The sequence below is a fragment of the Colius striatus genome, chromosome 4 (genome assembly GCF_028858725.1).
Source record: "Colius striatus isolate bColStr4 chromosome 4, bColStr4.1.hap1, whole genome shotgun sequence".
In the NCBI taxonomy this organism is placed as follows: Eukaryota; Metazoa; Chordata; class Aves; order Coliiformes; family Coliidae; genus Colius; species Colius striatus.
In genome coordinates this window covers 27,902,347-27,919,858 of record NC_084762.1, presented here as the reverse complement: position 1 = coordinate 27,919,858, position 17,512 = coordinate 27,902,347, and the positions used below count along the sequence as shown (strand labels likewise).

The 17,512-nt window shown below is 40.4% G+C and overlaps 1 protein-coding gene across 1 annotated transcript in view; it reads left to right on the top strand.

Annotated features, from left to right (window-relative positions):
* The first annotated feature begins 8,460 nt into the window (after positions 1 to 8,460).
* The window catches only part of TMEM245 (transmembrane protein 245), an 89,305-nt gene continuing 80,253 nt past the window's right edge, over positions 8,461 to 17,512 (top strand). Inside the window, exon 1 of the mRNA XM_061995605.1 lies at positions 8,461 to 9,167. Coding sequence (XP_061851589.1) covers positions 8,553 to 9,167 — 615 coding nt within the window. The 5' untranslated portion in view covers positions 8,461 to 8,552. The remainder of the gene's footprint in view (positions 9,168 to 17,512) is intronic.

Below are 17,512 nucleotides of genomic sequence, written 5' to 3'. Positions count from 1 at the left end.
ACATCTACAAAGAATCAAATTCTTCTCCTTTTAGAGAAGGGAACCTGTGGCTAATCTTTCTGATCTCTTCTGTGTCCACTGGAAGTTTGCACCATGCTGTACTCCAGAGGCAGAATTAAAGCTCATATGCAAACTTCATAACTTTTAGCATTTAAATTGCAATTTGTGACTCTGTGGTTTTGTTGGTTTGCCACAGTGATGTGTAGAAGATGTGTTCGCTTCCCCCCCACTTTTTTTTTTTAGATCTTCAAATAGTTTCCACAAAGAAAGGTATTGGGTAATAACTTTAAGAGAAACAAATGTGTACTTCACAGAATTATTAAAGGTCTAATATCACTTATCTTCAGAGTTAACTATTGTGATAGTGCCAATATTTTATACAAAGCATAACTCTGTATAGAGCCTTATATTTATGATAACAAGTGGAAACATTAAATATTACATTTGTTTCAGTGTTTCATGGAGCTGTGTATGTGCATAACTTGCATGAAATGGCATCCTGCATTTTAACCCTGACTCCACATAGTGTAGGCGAAGCAGTCTGCTTACATGCTAAACTGTGAGGCATTAGTGACCTCAAATAGTTAGGGATAGAAGAGTGGAGAGACCGGTAGCAAAGTTGAGTGACAAGGAAAGGCTAATGGTTTTCGCATACTCCTGTTTTTGCATGAGTTTACATGTGGCAGAGTGTGTCTGGCACTCTTAATCACAAGCAAGTATTGTTGGGAATAGAAGGAAGAGTCTGACTTGCAGACCTTAGCAGTGAAAGGGCTGATGTGGGTCATCACAGGGTCAGACTGTGTGCCTCAGGATGTGTACTGCCATCAGACTCCAAACTAAGGGATAGAGGCTTGATCTTGCCCTTGGAGGTACTAAGATCTGTCAAGACCCAGTAGGCAGTAATGATAGTGGACTGCTGTGGGAACTACCTGCTCACTGCCTATTTTACAAACGACTTGTGGCAGTTTGATTATCAAAAGATGGGGGCTCTAAATATTTTCTTAAAGGCTTTCACTGTACATTACCTATTTCCTCTAATTAAAATGTCATTGTCATCATTTCTGTAGCAGAGTGTTAGCTCTCCCTCAACCTGTCCAGCATAGATATAGATTTCACTGGAAGATCTCAATTTCCCAAGTTCAAAAATTAATTAAACAAAAATAATTTCTTTTTTTAAACCATGTTAACTGTTCATGATATCTTTTGGGTTTTTTTTGTCAAATCTAGTAATTTCTAAATAGTTTATATGTTGAGGTATCTGATTTTTCCTGATACAGAGTAAGACTTAGGTAAACTTTCCTTTTCTAAGCCTATTTTATTAGTATGAAATAATCACTTTGTTAACTCCCATTTTATTTATTTTGACACTGAGTTTTGTTAAATTATATATGCTTGAACTTGGTTATTTAACTCGTCTAATTTGGGCTCATATAGTGAGGCAAAGCCAGTGTAATCTTGAAATGTCAAGGAGGATGTATACAGCTGGTGGAGATGATAGGTGTGAAAAAGAAGACTTAAAAGACATTATGTGCTTTGAAAATCTGTGATTTCACTTGGCAATAGCAATGAATCTGCTGTAAGTAAAGGGGAAGATTTATTTTTTTATTGGATTGCTAAGCAGTTTGAATTACACTCGTAGACTCATGGAATATCTCAACTTGGAAGGGACCCATAAGGATCAAGTCCAACTCTCTGCTCCATGCAGGACTACTTAGAACTAAACCATATGACTAAGAGCATCATTCAGATGCTTCTTGAACTCTGACAGGCTTGATGCTAAGACCACTTCCCTGGGGAGCCTGTTCCAGGGACCAACCCACATGCTTACTGATTCTCTTGCAGAATTGGGAATTTGATCATTAAAGGACTTCTTACTAATGTTCAATCTGAACTTCTATTGACACAGCTTTATAGTGGTTGACAACTGTTGCTTTTGTCCTACTTCTGTGTTTCTTATTTAAGTAAGAATGTTATTTCAAACCAGTGTGAGGCTGGAATACCTGCAGGGCTTCACAGCCCATATTTTAGAAGAGCTGCTTCTCAGTATAGGCTGATCTGCAGTTAGAGGCTATTTAGGATGTCATTTCAAGGTGAACTTCTATATGGCGCTCTTAAGAAACCTTCTGTAAAGGTATTATGTTCTTTATAGACTAGAGCATTACAGAATCACTTGGTAGCAGTAGTTTCTGAGATGTTTCTAAATGATACTTACTCAAATTAATGTGTTTACATTTTTAAAGAAGTAATGGGTTTTTTGAAAAGTGCCAAGTAGCTGCAAATCTTTTATGGCTCAAATGTCTACTCAGGGCAGCGAACATTTTATGGCAACTAGTGATTGCAAAGTGATGCCTAATTTAGTTTCACATCTTTCTGTCAAGCTTGACATAATTCTATTCAATTTCTTAAGACGGCATTAGTAGAAGAGTAAATAAAGGAACTTAGGGTTTGTCCCAAGGAATAAAAACATTCCTGCTGATTTTTCACAACAGTGATCTGCAAGTTTAGGTTAATGAAAAATATTTTTCCCAGAATTTAGGCAATGTGAATTTTCTAAAAGCATTTTTTTGTGTGTGTGTAAGTCTGAGAATTATACAAGAGAGATCTAAAACAAAAGGGACAATTCTTCTTGAGAGACAAAAGAAGACAAAACACAGAATCCTACATGTTCCCCGACTCCTAGCTGGGTTTTTTTGGGGTGGGGGAAGAGTGATCCAGAAGAATATATAGAAACATGATATATTACGTGCTAGGGTATTGTTTTTGTAATTTTTATATACTAATCTTTTAATACCTTTGATAAAAAAATTAGCCTATTATTAGTGTTTATACAGTATTATCTTTTTTTTTTTTTTTCTAAACAAGATGAAGTGAGGGCAATTCCAATAAGTCAAGAGAATATTGTTGTATAAGGTGTTAGGATAATAGGAAAGGAAGCAAAGATGCCATATTTAAACCTAGGAGGAAAAAAAATCTTATTATTTAAGTACAAAATGTACTTTCTGGTTCAGAAATATTGGATTGGTCACATATAAAGCAATGATTTATTTTTTAGGTTTTTACAGCTGGTGATATGAACTAATGACAAGAATAGAAAAACATACCATAACAGATTCCCTCTAAAGCTGGAAATGTCATTCAGATCTTGACATAGAGAGTCAATGATGAAATTCCAAACCTATTACCTAATTAGAAAAATGAAATGACGGGACACTGATATTTGTGTGATGTCTCCAGCCTGTATTTAGGCAGATATATTTTGTTACCATATTTGAAGCATCATGAGTTTTGTTTAGGTTAAAACTGATGCGTGGTATGCCTTGGTATTTCTGAATAATCTGTCCTGAGGTCTGGTTTGCTTTAACCTCTTTGCAAAGTAAGCAGGCTGTCGTATCTATGTCAACACTTGCCACTTGTTTCACATAACACACAGTGTTGAATAGTTGATACTGAAGTATCAGCTCTACTTTTTGACTTTGTTCAGCATTCTCAAGACTAATACATAAGAGAAACATACAAATAAGCATCTTGTAACTATAGTGTTAAATGGCGTTCTGCATTCTTTATTCTAGCTTCTGTTCTGTATGCCAATATCCAGCATCCATGTGAAGCCAATGCCCATTTGGTTGGATAGGAGTGCAGAACTGGTTTTGTGGTCCAGAAGTAGTGACAAAACTTTGTTGTATTTATGCACTAGTCTTTTCAGAAAAACAACACTGAATGAATACGTAATGAAATTACGGTGACCTATGGAACTATTTTACAATTGGTGCATGCCCTAAAATATTGTTTTGTAACATCTATTTTATACTAAGTGTTGGTGTTCAAGTGAGCCTTGTTAGCTATCTGACAGTGACAGACAATAATGTTTATAAACCTGATGTAATAAATGCTTTTTTAGTCTACGAAAATGTGTCATGTGGCATTTTCAAAAGCGGGGGGGTGGGGGGGGGAGGGAAGTGTTTGTGAGGTGAAAGGAGTCTCTGCTGCTGCCCTGTGTTAACAATTCCTTCCTGTACCATGGCTTGAATTTATTACCCTGAGTAATTCCATTTAAGTCAATGAGGCTGGTTATGTTAGCAAATTAACAGATGTGAGGGACTACCGTTTTTTTCCTTTTTCACCATCAGAATCACAGTGAAGCTGTAAATATACACAATCATCTGTATTTTAACAAAGTATTAACCCAATTACCACTTGCTCTAAGTAGAATGTAGAAGTTCCTGACCTCTGTGCTGTTTTTGTAACTTATTTGATGCAACTACAATCAAGTTGCTAATATTACAATATTAATCTGGGCTGTTCTGTATCTGCTATCACTGCTATCCTATTGCTTGGCCAGAGACAGCATCTTCTGAAGCAGTCAGAACAGGCTTTTGCAGAAAAGAAAATTGAATTATGTTAGAGATTGGCAACAGAGAAGAGGAAGTTCCATGATACTCAGCGAGCAAAAGCAGCTGTAGAAGTCTCTCAAACAGGGATGCTTCAATTTCTGAGATCTCTCAGGTTCAAGCAGGTATTTTAGCTCCTTGCCACTGGATTGAAAGTAAGAGTTGTTTCGAGGCACCAATAAATGCATTGTTTTTACACTCTGCGCTCTGTTTGTTGTGTTTGTAGTATCACTACCCTGTAGTTGAAGGCTGCAAAAAAGGATGGATCTTGTGTATATCAGCTACTTGCACACTATCCAAGCAATCATGATCAATAGAGGCCTAAAATGTACTCAGTAGAGGTCCTAAAATGATATTGCCTTATGCTACATAACATTTGATGGATCGATATGGCATTTTGTCACAAACTTGACAAGGCCAAAATACTCTTCTGTTATTCACATCTCTAGATATCCGACTCTTGTTCCATGCACGCAGCTACCATGTGGGCTAAGCCTGCAAGATTGTGCTCTGGATTTTCTTCATGCCAAGGTCTTATAGGTCTTGTATTTTATGTACTGGTCCACTGAATGGGTGAACACCTTTGTCCTGGTGCTACTGGCTTCTCTGCATTAGGACCATGCATTTCATTCCCCTTGTTAACTGAACAAGAGTCATAGTCTTCTAAGTGGATGATTCAAGTACAGCACTGCTGATAGCACTGTACACTTTAACTGAGGTAATGAACAAAGTTGTTTCTGCATAGTCACTGCTACAACCACTGGACGCAACCATAGCCTGTGTTCCTAAGATCTGCTTTTGGGGTTTTTTTAACCACTATTTTGTAAATGACATTTAATTTCATCTCATCTTAGCAGCTGATCTGCACAAAATATTAATTGTTTAGCCAAAAATATAAGTGTATGTGCCAATGATCTAAAGATACAAACTCGGTATCTTAATGATTAACTTTAAAGATTACACATTTTTTTCTTTGGTCCTGCTACTGATGAAACTATAGTAGTTTAGGCTGAGTATTTTTTCATTCATCTGAAGAGGATATTACTTCATCATTAAATGGAGGAGAATTAATGAAGTGAGATTAACCTCAACTGAACATTCTCAACTGTTTAGTAACACAGGTTAAAACAAACACTCTAAAGCAGGGATTTTTCTAAATACACAGGCCAGTGCTGACACCTTGTGGCTTTGTTACTGAGTTATTTCATAGTTTCATATGGTTATTGATTAATTTGCTGTTGCCAGAGTTGCCTGTCTCAGCTTCATAGCCACCTCAGTACCCAGTATTTTCGTATCAGGTATAAAACAACTTGTAACTTTGGGCCATGTTGGCTGCACACCAAGTGAATAAGAATGGCTGTCTGGAACGAGACTTGAAAACCTTCAGTTCATGTAGTGTATAAAATCGTGGGTGCTAGTGCAGGAGCAGACAGAAGTTACAAGCATCTCTCTTACTAGTTAATACATCATTTTATATTTCCCTCTACATAGGAGAGCACCAAGGACTATCGTGTATTTTTAGGCACATGCATATCTTCTATGGAGACACAAAAGCATTCCTTTGCTGCCCTTTACTTTGTCCTTTACTTTGTGAAGAATTCTTCACCCTTTAAGAATTATTCGTAGCAAAAAATACATCCAATGGAGAATTTCTGGTAGTGTAGGACCCTGAGGTGCACCACTTGCTTATGGCCATAAAAATCCCTGAACCACAATTTATCAGTGCAATTTATACCTAAATGGGCATGTAATCTAAAATAATATAACATTTCAAATCTTAAACAAAATCAGCTGTCAAGGCTGCAGTTGTTGTTTGAAAACTGTTGTGGAATTAAGTTTTCAGAGCTTGAGGAGTGGTTTGTGAAGATCATGCATCTGCCCTCAGCTGTTGCTTCCAAGATTTTTTTAGTCATTTCCCTGTTCTTAAGTGTTCATGTTGTGGTAATACAGGAGTTTGAAATTTTTATTGCATTGTGAGTTTTTTTATTTATATTTTTAATATTTCTGATATGTTTAGTTGTTTATAATGAATACTAAAACACAGAATTGGAAAGGCTTTCTACACTAGGTACCAAATTCTCAGTTTATGTAAATAAATATTTACCGCTTCATTCAAGCCAAAGAGCTGACATTAATTTCTATTCCTGAGGAACATGACTGCCTGAGTCTGTTGAGAAAAATCAAAGGAACAAAGCTGTGCCTACCAAGATTTGATTTGATGACATTTCTGTTTACCTAACATAAGAATTTGTACTCTCAGCTCCCCCTCATCCCCCCCTCATGTAGTTCTTGATTGATACTTGCTAATTTAACTTTAATGTAATAAATGTATTGTAATGTGCCATTAGACTCTCTTTTTGGCACCCTTCCTCCACTCCACAGGATCTGAAGATAAAAGGTTTGGATAGCAATGCACACTTACTACCTATTTCAACACCCTGCCAGGAGGCAGATCTATCTGATCAAAGAGCAGTGAGTGACAGTATCATTTTAGGGTTCAATAAAAGCTTCTCTTACGGACTGCTGCTTGTGACACCTTATCACCATGAGGATCAAATGATGAAACCATAGATCAGTAAATGCTTCCACTGCATGAAATTAAAGCACTTTGTTGAACCTATGCACGGTCTGTTTGGCAAAGGAAAACAAGGTTTTGCAGGAGCCAAGAGGGACCTTTATGAATACAAATGTGTGTATAACTGGCAGGAAAGGCTTTGTAGCAGGACTGTGGTCCAAAAGCTGTAGGAAAGGGGTTGGGCCCAGCCCCAATTATGGGTGTGGAATGCAACACGGTTGCAGAAAGTGTGTGGAAAAATCTCTACCTTTCCTCCTCAGGATGAAGATAGGGATAGGTTTTGGCTACAGTCTGTTTTCTTCGTATTGCTCTGCCTTTGAAATCTGGGCCAAGAATAGTTGCATTCCTACTTTACGTGAATGAAATTGTGTTTAACTTGTAATTTCAGATTTTGGACATCTGCATGGGGCAAGAAATGCTTCACCAAGGTCCTGATGGACACCAATCTACCATGAAGTTACAAAATTGTAAACTTAAATATAGGTCTGAAAAAGTAAGGAAAAAACCAAACAAAGCAGCTTTTAAAAAATGAGATTACCGTAACTGTGGACTTTTTACATGGTCAGAGGTATGCAACCTCTGTAATATATTGAGTAGAATATGCTGCACCTTGCATTCAGAAACAAGAGGAAGATCCCTCAGGGGGTTTTATGGTAGAATTACCAATAGCTTTAGTACCTGCTAAAGGGTTGTGTTAAGCTGTGGAAGGAAAACTGATGCACTATTTCAAATGTTATAGATTCCAGCCCTCATAAAAGTTGCTCAGACCAAGCATAATTATTTTAAGAGCATTTAGACCACCTGTAAAATGTTAACTGTCACCTTTATGCGTGGCACAGAGGTCTGGTGTATGCCAGATGCAGCAAAGTAGCTTCTCACTAGATTATTTGCAAAAACAAAACCCCAATGTTTGATGCAACATAATGTCACAAACGTCAGGTTTAAAAAACTGGCAGAACAACTACTTTTTCAGTGGGTCTAATGCCCAGTAAAAGCACAGCTGTTTCCTTGTGAAAATATGTGAAACCAGAACATGTTCAGACAAGACAAAATTCTCCAGCTGGTCTAACCAGTCGTGCTCTCTACATTGTCATGACACTGCAAATTTGGGAATGTTTCCTCCTTCTAGAGACTAAAGCAGCAGTGTGTGGGGGGAGCATTTAACGAAGCAGCGACAGGGCCGTGCTGCTCGGGATGGGGGCGAGGATGTGAAGGTAGCTGCTGGGCGCTTCCAAGCTCCAGCCGATGGCAAGCTTCTTCAGCAAAGTACCGAAGGCGCAGGGAAGGCTCGGCCCGCAGCCGGCGGTAACCAAAGTGGGAACGGCGGGCTAAGGACCCGCAGAACACTCCGCTCCAGCAGGCCCTGCCGCGGGGGGGAGCGCCGGCGCTCCTGCAGCAGAACTACATTTCCCAGCACCCTTCCCTTCCAGGCCGGCAACTCCCCTTCCCTGCCGGGCTGGGCGCTCGCCCGTGCCCGGATTCGCGCGGCGGCACTACCTACCCACAGTCCCCGCCGCCTCTCCGCGCCCTCGGCAGCGGCACCCGGAGCGGCGGCCGTGCCCGGCGCTGCGCGGAAGGGGGCGGGCGCCATGGCTGACAGCGGAGAGCCCCCGGCGGCGGCCCCTCCGGGCTCGCCGGCGCAGCAGAGGCGGCCGGAGGGCTCTCCCAGCGCGGGCGCCGCCGGGGCGGAGGGCGCGGCGGCCATGCCGCGGCTGGGGCTGGGCAGCCCGGGCGGGCCGGCGGGGATGTCGCTGCCGCGGCTGGAGAAGCCGATCAAGCAGGCCTTTTACAACACCGGGGCGCTGCTGTTCGCCGGGCTGTGCTGCGGCGCCGCCGTCTTGGTCTACTTCATCTTGGAGGCCTTCCTGCGGCCGCTGCTCTGGGCTGTGCTCTGCGGCACCTTCCTGCACCCCTTCAAGAGCTCCTTGACGGCGCTGGGCCGCCGCTGGCTCGGGCGCCTGCAGCGGTCCCGCACACCCGTCCTGCTGGCCGCCCTCCTGCTGCCCATCTGCTTCGCCAACTACGGGGTGGAGGCGCTGGGCGAGCAAGTGGTGCGGCGGCGGCGGCTGCTGCTGTTGCTGGGCGCCGGCGGGCCGCTGCTCTACGGGCTCTACTGCCTGGGCAGCTCCCTGGGTGTGCAGGTGCTGCTGGCCCAAGCCGCCCGCCTCATCTGCCAGGGGCTGGACTACTTTAGCAGCCAGTGGGTGAGTGCCTGCCTCGGTCGGGAAGGGGCTTCGGGGGAGGTCGAGCTTCCCGGTGAGGGGAGGGGTGAGGCGGCGCGGCGGGCTCCAGCTTCTCTTTCGCCTCCCGGGGGATGCACGGCGGGGGAGGGTGGGCTGTGGCTTGAGGTGGGCCGCGCCACCGGCCGCCATCTCACTTGTTGCGCGGCGGCGGTCGGGGGCTAGCGGGGCGGGGGGCACTGCGGACCCGAGCGCCACAGCCTTTATTTTGCTTGGTTTTCACGCGAAAAAACGCAGAAACTCTCCTGTCGGCACGTGGCCTTTGGCGGTGGCTTTGCGGGGCGTCGGGTATTGCTCGGGGCAAGCCGGCCTGCGCCGTGACAGCCCGCTTCCAGGGAATTCTGCAGAAACGCTCCCAAGGTACTTATAACCCGCGGCGCGGAGAGAAGGTGTGTGGCATCATGTGGGTACAGCAGAAGCAGATAGGTTCTCCCCGCCGATGTTTCGTGTCCGTAGTTTAGTCACGCCTCGGTTTTGAGATGCTGTTAGGTCAAAGGGAATTCAAGGCAGGTGTTGAGCAAACATCGACTCCTGTAGGATGTGTCTTAAGTGTTGTAAAATAACAGCTCATCTCTGCCAATGAGTTGGTAGGGGGAAGGCACTGTAAAGCTTGTCTTTCAATTTACTTTTTTTTTCCCATTTTTTCTTCTTCCAAGTGTCAGACAGTGCAAGCTCAATTTCAACGTTAAAAAGTAAAGCTATTAAGTAGCATTTGTTAGTTAATTTTTAAAAAGACTGTGGGAGACTACTTGTGTTTTTGACAGGCAGGCTAGTTAAAAACTCTGGCAGAACTCACTTCCACTTTGTTAGTTATACCTGAAAACGTGAAAACTAGTACATGTCTGAAGTAAGTGGGCATGTGAAAGCACAGGAGATCAGTAAGTAATATTTTTATTAAATACAAAAGTACAGTTAGCAGATTGCTTGGTGTTCAAGACTCTTTTCAAGCTACTCTATTTTTTTAAACAAAAAGACAAGCTACACTCCTCCCCTCCTCCACCCCTCCCAACTTTTGGAAAAATGGCATACACAGTGGATTTAATGGGCTATATGTGGAGATAAAACTGAATAACTACCTAAAAACTGATATGTGGGGAAGAAAGAGAAACTACTAAGGAAAAAACACAAAACTCTTGAAAAGCTTGTCAAACACAGCTTTGGTGGTGTATACCAGAAACAAAAAAGTAATGACAAAGGATGTTTTGAGCTTTTTTTGAGTTTGTATGGGATGGAGAATGTACTTTGCCTCTTGAAGGTAGACACTGGAAGACGAGATTTCTTGGCTTTCTATCCCGAAGTGTTGTAATATGCTGCATAATGTCAGGGGAGATGTAGTTTGTTCTGTTGTGTCCTCAAGAGTATAATTAAAGACTGAATAGGTAAATTAAGACTCTCTATTTTCATAAAACAAAGAAGCAAGATACAGCCTTCTTTACCATCAGCTGAGTGGTAGAAAAATGTAAGCATGGCTTGGTACCAATGGGAAGTTTTTATTAGTTGCCACACAGTTTACTTGGTAACCTTATGACTTTCCTTTACATTGGCCTACCCATTGTGTTTTTAACAAATAGTGATATTGCTTCACTTAACTTACTTGGCTGAATCCAGTCCTTTATTCAGACTTGGTTAATGAAGCTTTACCTAAAGACTGGGTAAGTATGAGAGTTCTAAAGGAAGTTGCACTGATTTAGTCCCATCACTATGGTTGTAATGCTCTGCTGCATGCCTCTGTGCGCAGTGTGGTTTTGTTTATCAGTGTCTGTACTTCTGTTTAACACCAGTGTTTCTGATATGACACCCATGTTCATTGAAGGGGTGTTTCAAATGGGCAAAAGATAGTAAGCTCCCAGAACTCTTCTAACTAGAGTTCCTTGGGAAGATTTTTGATTCATGTCAGAATAACTGATTGTGGACTATCTTAAGCAAACCAGTTGCTGTAGCTTTCTAAGCAAGCTACATGTGTCTCTTTGGGGCCCTATCTGGGAAACTGTGGGCTTCCCTCTGTAAATAACCTCAACTCAGCCTGGCATCATCTTTATGCTTTATGGTGTTTTTCCTATTCTGTCTTTTAAAATCGTGCTGTTCCCTAGTTTGTATTATCTCAGAGCTGTGGCAGGATAACTTAATTTTATCCATGCTGCTGAGGAGCCCTGAACTAGATCACTTAATAGTATCTGTTTTAATTTCAGTTGAGCATTTTAAATCTGTTTACTTGCCATGTTATATTGCAGGACTCTGTTCATATGTGTACAGTCTTCTTGTTAACAGGAATTTTGAATACTATGAGTCCATTTGCTCCATTGTACTGTTCTCTGGGATCTGAATCCTCCACAATTCCTTCTGTATGTTATCTTGCATGAAGACTGCAAGCATTTTTGTTTGTAGGTACTCTGTGTGATAAGCAAAAGTAACAGTAATTGAATTTCTTGCACTGCTTCTTTTAGCAGCCCACTAAGCAAAACTAGGCTTCTGTGTTATGAAATATTTTGATATAGAATAACTTAATTAATATAAAATAACAAATTTTTTCCCTTAGACAGCAAGGAATGTGATATATAAATTGCTTAGTAAAAGAGATGGTCAAGCATGGCTGTTTTAAGTGTGAGACCAGTACCTGACTAACATAGTACGTTTGTTCATGAGAATTTTCATCTTGTAAACTGAGGATCTCTGTGCTGCAGCCACTGATGAGTCTGCCTTGGGCTGCAAAGGTATACAGTGTATTTATTCTTATTCCTTGTATTTATTCTTCCCTGCTGCTTACAGAGAGGAAGAACGTGCAAGATTGTCTTCTCCCTTTCTGATTCTCTCTGTTTTACTAGAGAAGTGAGAGGATGTGTGCCATTAGAATTTGAGAACAATAACGGGTTTTTGGGATACCAACTTAGTGTTCTCAAGCTAAAGATATTTTAATGGTGTCTACTAGGCTGTGATACAGAGCCAGAAAATTCTCTTCAGTGACAGAAAAAAATGTTCTCCAAATACAGCAATTGCATGTGATAATGACATAGTAAACTGTGTCTTGGCACAAGTATCTTCCAGAGCTTTCTTGTACTGTTGCACTCAAATCTGGGAAAGCCATTTGCGCTATTCATGCGTGGAGATTTGAAAATGGCTATATTCCTGTCTGTGGTTCTTAAGTCACGCCTCTAGTTAAGAAATTGGGAATCCTAGATACCTGCATGACAGGACCTTTTGGTAGGTGATCGCAAAGCACTGAACTTGAAGAACAAGTCCAAGATCTTAGTCTAGTCTAAAAGCATTTTGTTCCTACCATCTCCTTTTCTTTGTGCTTTACAGTTCATCCATCATTTTTGAAGAAACTTGCTTAAGAGATGTAGTAGGCTGCTGGGCCTTGAAGATAGGAGCTGGTTATAAATTCCAGATGAGTTCCTTGCTTTGGCTCCAGGTTGTTTGTAGAAGTCTTGTGTAAAGAATGTGCACTCCATGTGAGCTTTAGGTACATCTAATAAGGAAGGGAAATGTTTTCTGTATCTTTCTTTTCTTGAAAAGGAGGGGAGTTTGTCCCATAACAAACTGAATATACCCATACACGTTTATATGCTATAGCAATTTCAATGTGGTTACCCTTGCAGTTAGCATACCTTCTGAAAGGCTAATCATGGACTGCCTTGGTGTCCTAGTTTTGTTAAAAGTATGTTTGCATCCAGCAGTGTATCTAAGGTACAGGGAATTCTTCTGCTCTGTGGCAAGTGTTCGAACTATTTTAGCCTGATGTTTTAAAGTAGAGAAAATGCCAGCTGTTGGCTGTATTTTTTTTTCATCAGCAGAGTTCACACACATTTATTTAGAGAAAAAGTGTGTAGATCCTGGCAGATGAAGTGAATTATACAGCTGCTCTGCATTGATTCTAAAGTTCATCTTAGTAAATTAAATCTGATATAATCATAATTGGCAGAATCCTCTGGGGCAAACTTAATGACAAGCCTGTCAAAATCTTTCTCCCATGTCCAGTCTTTCTTCCTTGGTTTGTCACAAGTTATTGGTCAGGGTCAAAACCGTGTGCTTATATATGTGTGTGTCAGTTTATTTTTATATCTCTGACTTGAAGTAGGTAAACTCTTTTTGTTGTAGTAGTTTGCATGCAGTTAGAGTATGTAATCAATCCTTTCCTCACTACACTACTGGGGAAATCTGGAAACATCATTTGCCATGACCACTACATTGGAATATTGTCAAAGTAGACGTCTGTTTTGTCCAGTCCTGTCAGGGAGGCCATCAAACACATTCACCAGGGAAACCTCCGCTTCTTCTGTTGGCACTAAGTATCAGCAGCCCCTAAAGTAACCCTTGCAGGCTGAAGTTCTCAAGCATGCTTCTTGGCAAAGATTTTGGGTCACAGGTTCCAAGATGCTTGGCTTCCACAACACTACTGAATGTCACCTGTGGAGGCAAAAAAGTTTCTACATTGTGTCAGGTTTACCTGATGGGGCAATTTTGTCTTCTAGCAAAGGAAAGGGCAAAGTTTGACTATAATGTTGGAATAATTACAAATGAGAATTACACAATCTGGTTTTTGTGTTACATATAATTGTTGGGGTTTTTGAGTGTTTCAGATGGAGTTTGGATTTTTTGGATTTGTGGAGTTTTTTGTGTTTTGTTTTTCCTTTCCATTTCTAATTTGGACAGGCTTGCAAGTTTCTAAAACTTGCACAGAATAAAAAACATCCCACACCTGAAAAAAACCCTTTTGTATTCATTCTGCTGTTTATAATAATCCTTTCATTATTTGGTATCGTGACTTACAAATCATAAAGCCAGGTACTGACTGTAAACGCATTTTGCCCAAAACACAGATTTTGGTTTGTTTTCACAACTTGGTAGAGATCAACTGCCCGAGACCACATGTGGCTTATTTAAAAACAGGATGAGGAGGGGCAGGGAAAGACTGAGATGTTGATAGTGCTTTCTTTTCCACATTTGTTTTTCCTTTCCACGTTCACCTTAGTTTTGCAGGAAGCTACTGTGAGATACCTCTCTTGAAAAGTCTTATGAACTTGTTTAGTTTTATACATGTGAACTACAGCCCCAGGCACTGAGCTGATGCTAGCCTTGAGCTTAATGATATATGCTGTATGAAGTTACTTTTTTTTGGTAATTCATAACTTTTATTTGAACATCGTGATTTTTCTTTTTGTACTTCCTGTGAAAGGAATACTTGTTATGGAACTGTCCAGCAAAATTTTGACTGTGGTCTGCAGAATAAAGCAAGAAAGTGAAGAAATTGCATATGTTGAAGAGCAGTCTCATGTGAAAGCGTCATCATGAAGCGTGTCAGTGGAGTGGTACTCTGTCTGCAGTGATCTGATGTGCTCTGAAAAACCTCTTTTGAGTGAATCTTGAAAAGTTGCATCTCTGAACAGTGCTTTTATTTAATGGATTTCCTTAAACTCACGGTGTAGGAAAAGTTGCAACACTCATTGATAGCACTTGTAACTCATGTTTGACAGTATTGATTTTGATGGTCAGTTCCTCTCTACACCAGGATTCTAGTTACAAGTTAATAATGTCCCTTTGAAAAGGGATGTTCTCGCTGAACACCAGGCTTCTATTGCACATAGTTTAGCAGTCTGTGTGTGCTAATGCCAAATATATCTACATGGATATATGTCACAGGGATTCTAGAAGAAACAGAACTGAACAAGGAATAATTCGGTCTGTCACGTTTATGCTTACTTGTATTCACTTGGGGGAAAAAAAAATCAGGATATCTAGGCAGGTAAATGATGGCTTCCTTAGTGGAGGGAAGAGCTGATTGAGAATTGGGCAATAGGATTGTATGTGTGATTAGTTGCTTCAGGATTTTTTTGTTGTTGTTTTATATCTGTTTGAAAAAGACTGTCTCCATGCTAAATGCAATTATCTTTTCTTTGTTCAGCTAAATTGCACATTGCGGAGTATTTCTTCTTGTGTCCTGTGGAGTATACAGTAATGCCACATGGAATTAACTTTTGTTCTGAAAACTAGAGTCCAACTGTCACTGTCATAATTCCTTACCTGCTTCCTTATTATCTTTTTTATTGTTTAGAAAGCCATTTTCAAATGAACAGATAAATAAAGAAAACATTGTGGTGTCCATGGTGGCAAACACTGTTGCCTTTTAGTGATTAGTTTCATGCCTCATGTTGCGTAATTTTTCAAGTCCAACATTATTCTGCTCAGCTTTTTGTGGTATTTCAATTTTCTTTCACTAGACTCTGTCACCACTGAGGAAGAAGAGGTAGAAATAATTAACTTCTGGTAAAAAAAAAAAATCAGTTCAACCACCTCCACTCAGTGCAGCACTGTTTTACAAGTTTGCAGAAAGTGCCATCTGAATGTTTGGTCAATGTTTTAAAGACTTTCCTATTTTAGGAAAAAAAAAAGAAAATATCTATTTCCAAATGAAAACTTTAACTTCAAATGTTAAATGATGGGATAGTTAGGACTTTTTCTTGTTGTTTTTGTTGTAATGCCAAAACAAAGTGGAAAGTAGGAAACTGTTGGGGTTGGATCCATGTTTTCACCAAATTATATGAATTATCTCAAGTGAAAAACTCCAAAACAAACCCTGAAATGATTTCCAAGTAGAAAAAAGCAACATGAACAAAAAAGCAAGACTTTGAAATGGGAAAGGGAGAGGGTAAAATTACAACTAGAAAATTAAGAGCCAAAACTCACCATTTGGTAGATCCTGACTTGTTAAAAAAATGAAAACTTTTTTATATATTCCCTCTCAGCCTTCCAAAATAAGTAACTGTTGGTTATTCTACTCTGTCTTCACTGATGGGTTTACCACTGGGTGGTTTACATGAAGCAGGGGGGAAATGTGTTCACTGCTGGATGTTGAGTTGTTGGGGCAACATTCCAGGGAAGGCTGAGTCTTTCTGACAGTTTGGCTACTAGGGGGAAGCTGTTCTTTCTGATCCCACTCCTGACATATTCTTCAGTTGCCCTGTTATTGGTGCCTGTCTTATCTCTGTGAACCTGTTTAGCTGTAACTGAATTAGAAGACAACCTTGTTTGTTTTTCCAAATAGTTTTAGGGAGCTTTTGCTGTCTGGATGGATGTTGAAGCCAGAGTGCAGAAGAGGTGGAACTGCTTGACTGGCAGTGGGAGAAGATGAAGTGCTGTTTTCAGTAGCAGTGAGCTATTAAATGAGCTCATCTCTCTCCTTAAAGATGAGCACCTCTCCCTTAGAAATTAACTTTCTGATAGGAAAAAAAGGGAGTGAACTGTGTAAATGAAGAATTTTGCTCTTCAGTGGAAATCAATATGAATGTTGTCAAGAGTTAAATAGTAATCACAGAACAGTAGGGGTTGGAAGGGACCTTTAGAGATCATCTAGTCCAACTCCCCTGCCAAAGCAGGTTCACCTAGATCAGGTCACACAGGACCGTGTCCAGGTGGGTTATGAGAACATCCAGGGAAGGAGACTCTACAACCTCCCTGGGCAACCTGTGCTCGCTCCCTCACCCTTAGTTTTTCCAAAAGTTTAAGTGGAACATTTTGTGTTCCTGCTTTTGTCCATTACCCTTTGTACTGTAAAGGATTCATTCTCAAAAAATAGGTCTAAAGCCAAAAGAATGTCTCAGTTTTTCAAATTCTCTCAACTGTAACTGGAGCTGGAAACAGACTTTCAGTAACATAGATGATACAGTCATACTGATAATTCCTAGACTTTCCAACACTGAAATTTAAAAGAAAAATCAAAATACCGAAGGAGATGCTTGAGCGTACCATAAAAGCTACATCTTACTGTGGTGTAATTTTACCTTCAATTGGCAATTTAAAGACAAGAAATCACTTGAGTTTATTCTGAGAATAAGCAGCTTTGCTTTATATGTCTAAAGCAAAACAATGTTTTATTCAATCTGTGAGGGGTGCTACAAAATGCAAAGGAAGTTTGAGAAATGAGGTCTTGACTGTCTGTTCAGACAATGCATACTAGTTAGGAAAGGAAGAAGGAAAGATTACAGGATTAAACCATTCTGAAATTGTGATACATGGGAGTCATGCATGTCTAAGTAATAGTTGTGGTTGAATAGGCATTTAAATTTCTGAGAGCATTTGGTGAAAGTTAGGCATCTGCAACTGACCTCATCTTGATAAATAAGTAGTTTATAGTTGGTAATGCGTTCTACAATAATTGAAGTGTGTGTATTAGTTGCCTGGCTAGCTGTATAGTCTTGCAAATGAAATATATAGACACTTTGATTTAGCACGAAATTTATATCCATTCTTGTTTCAGTGCAGTAATAAAAGTATCTTAATTTTAATGAAAGTAGCCAATATCTTTTAATCTTCAT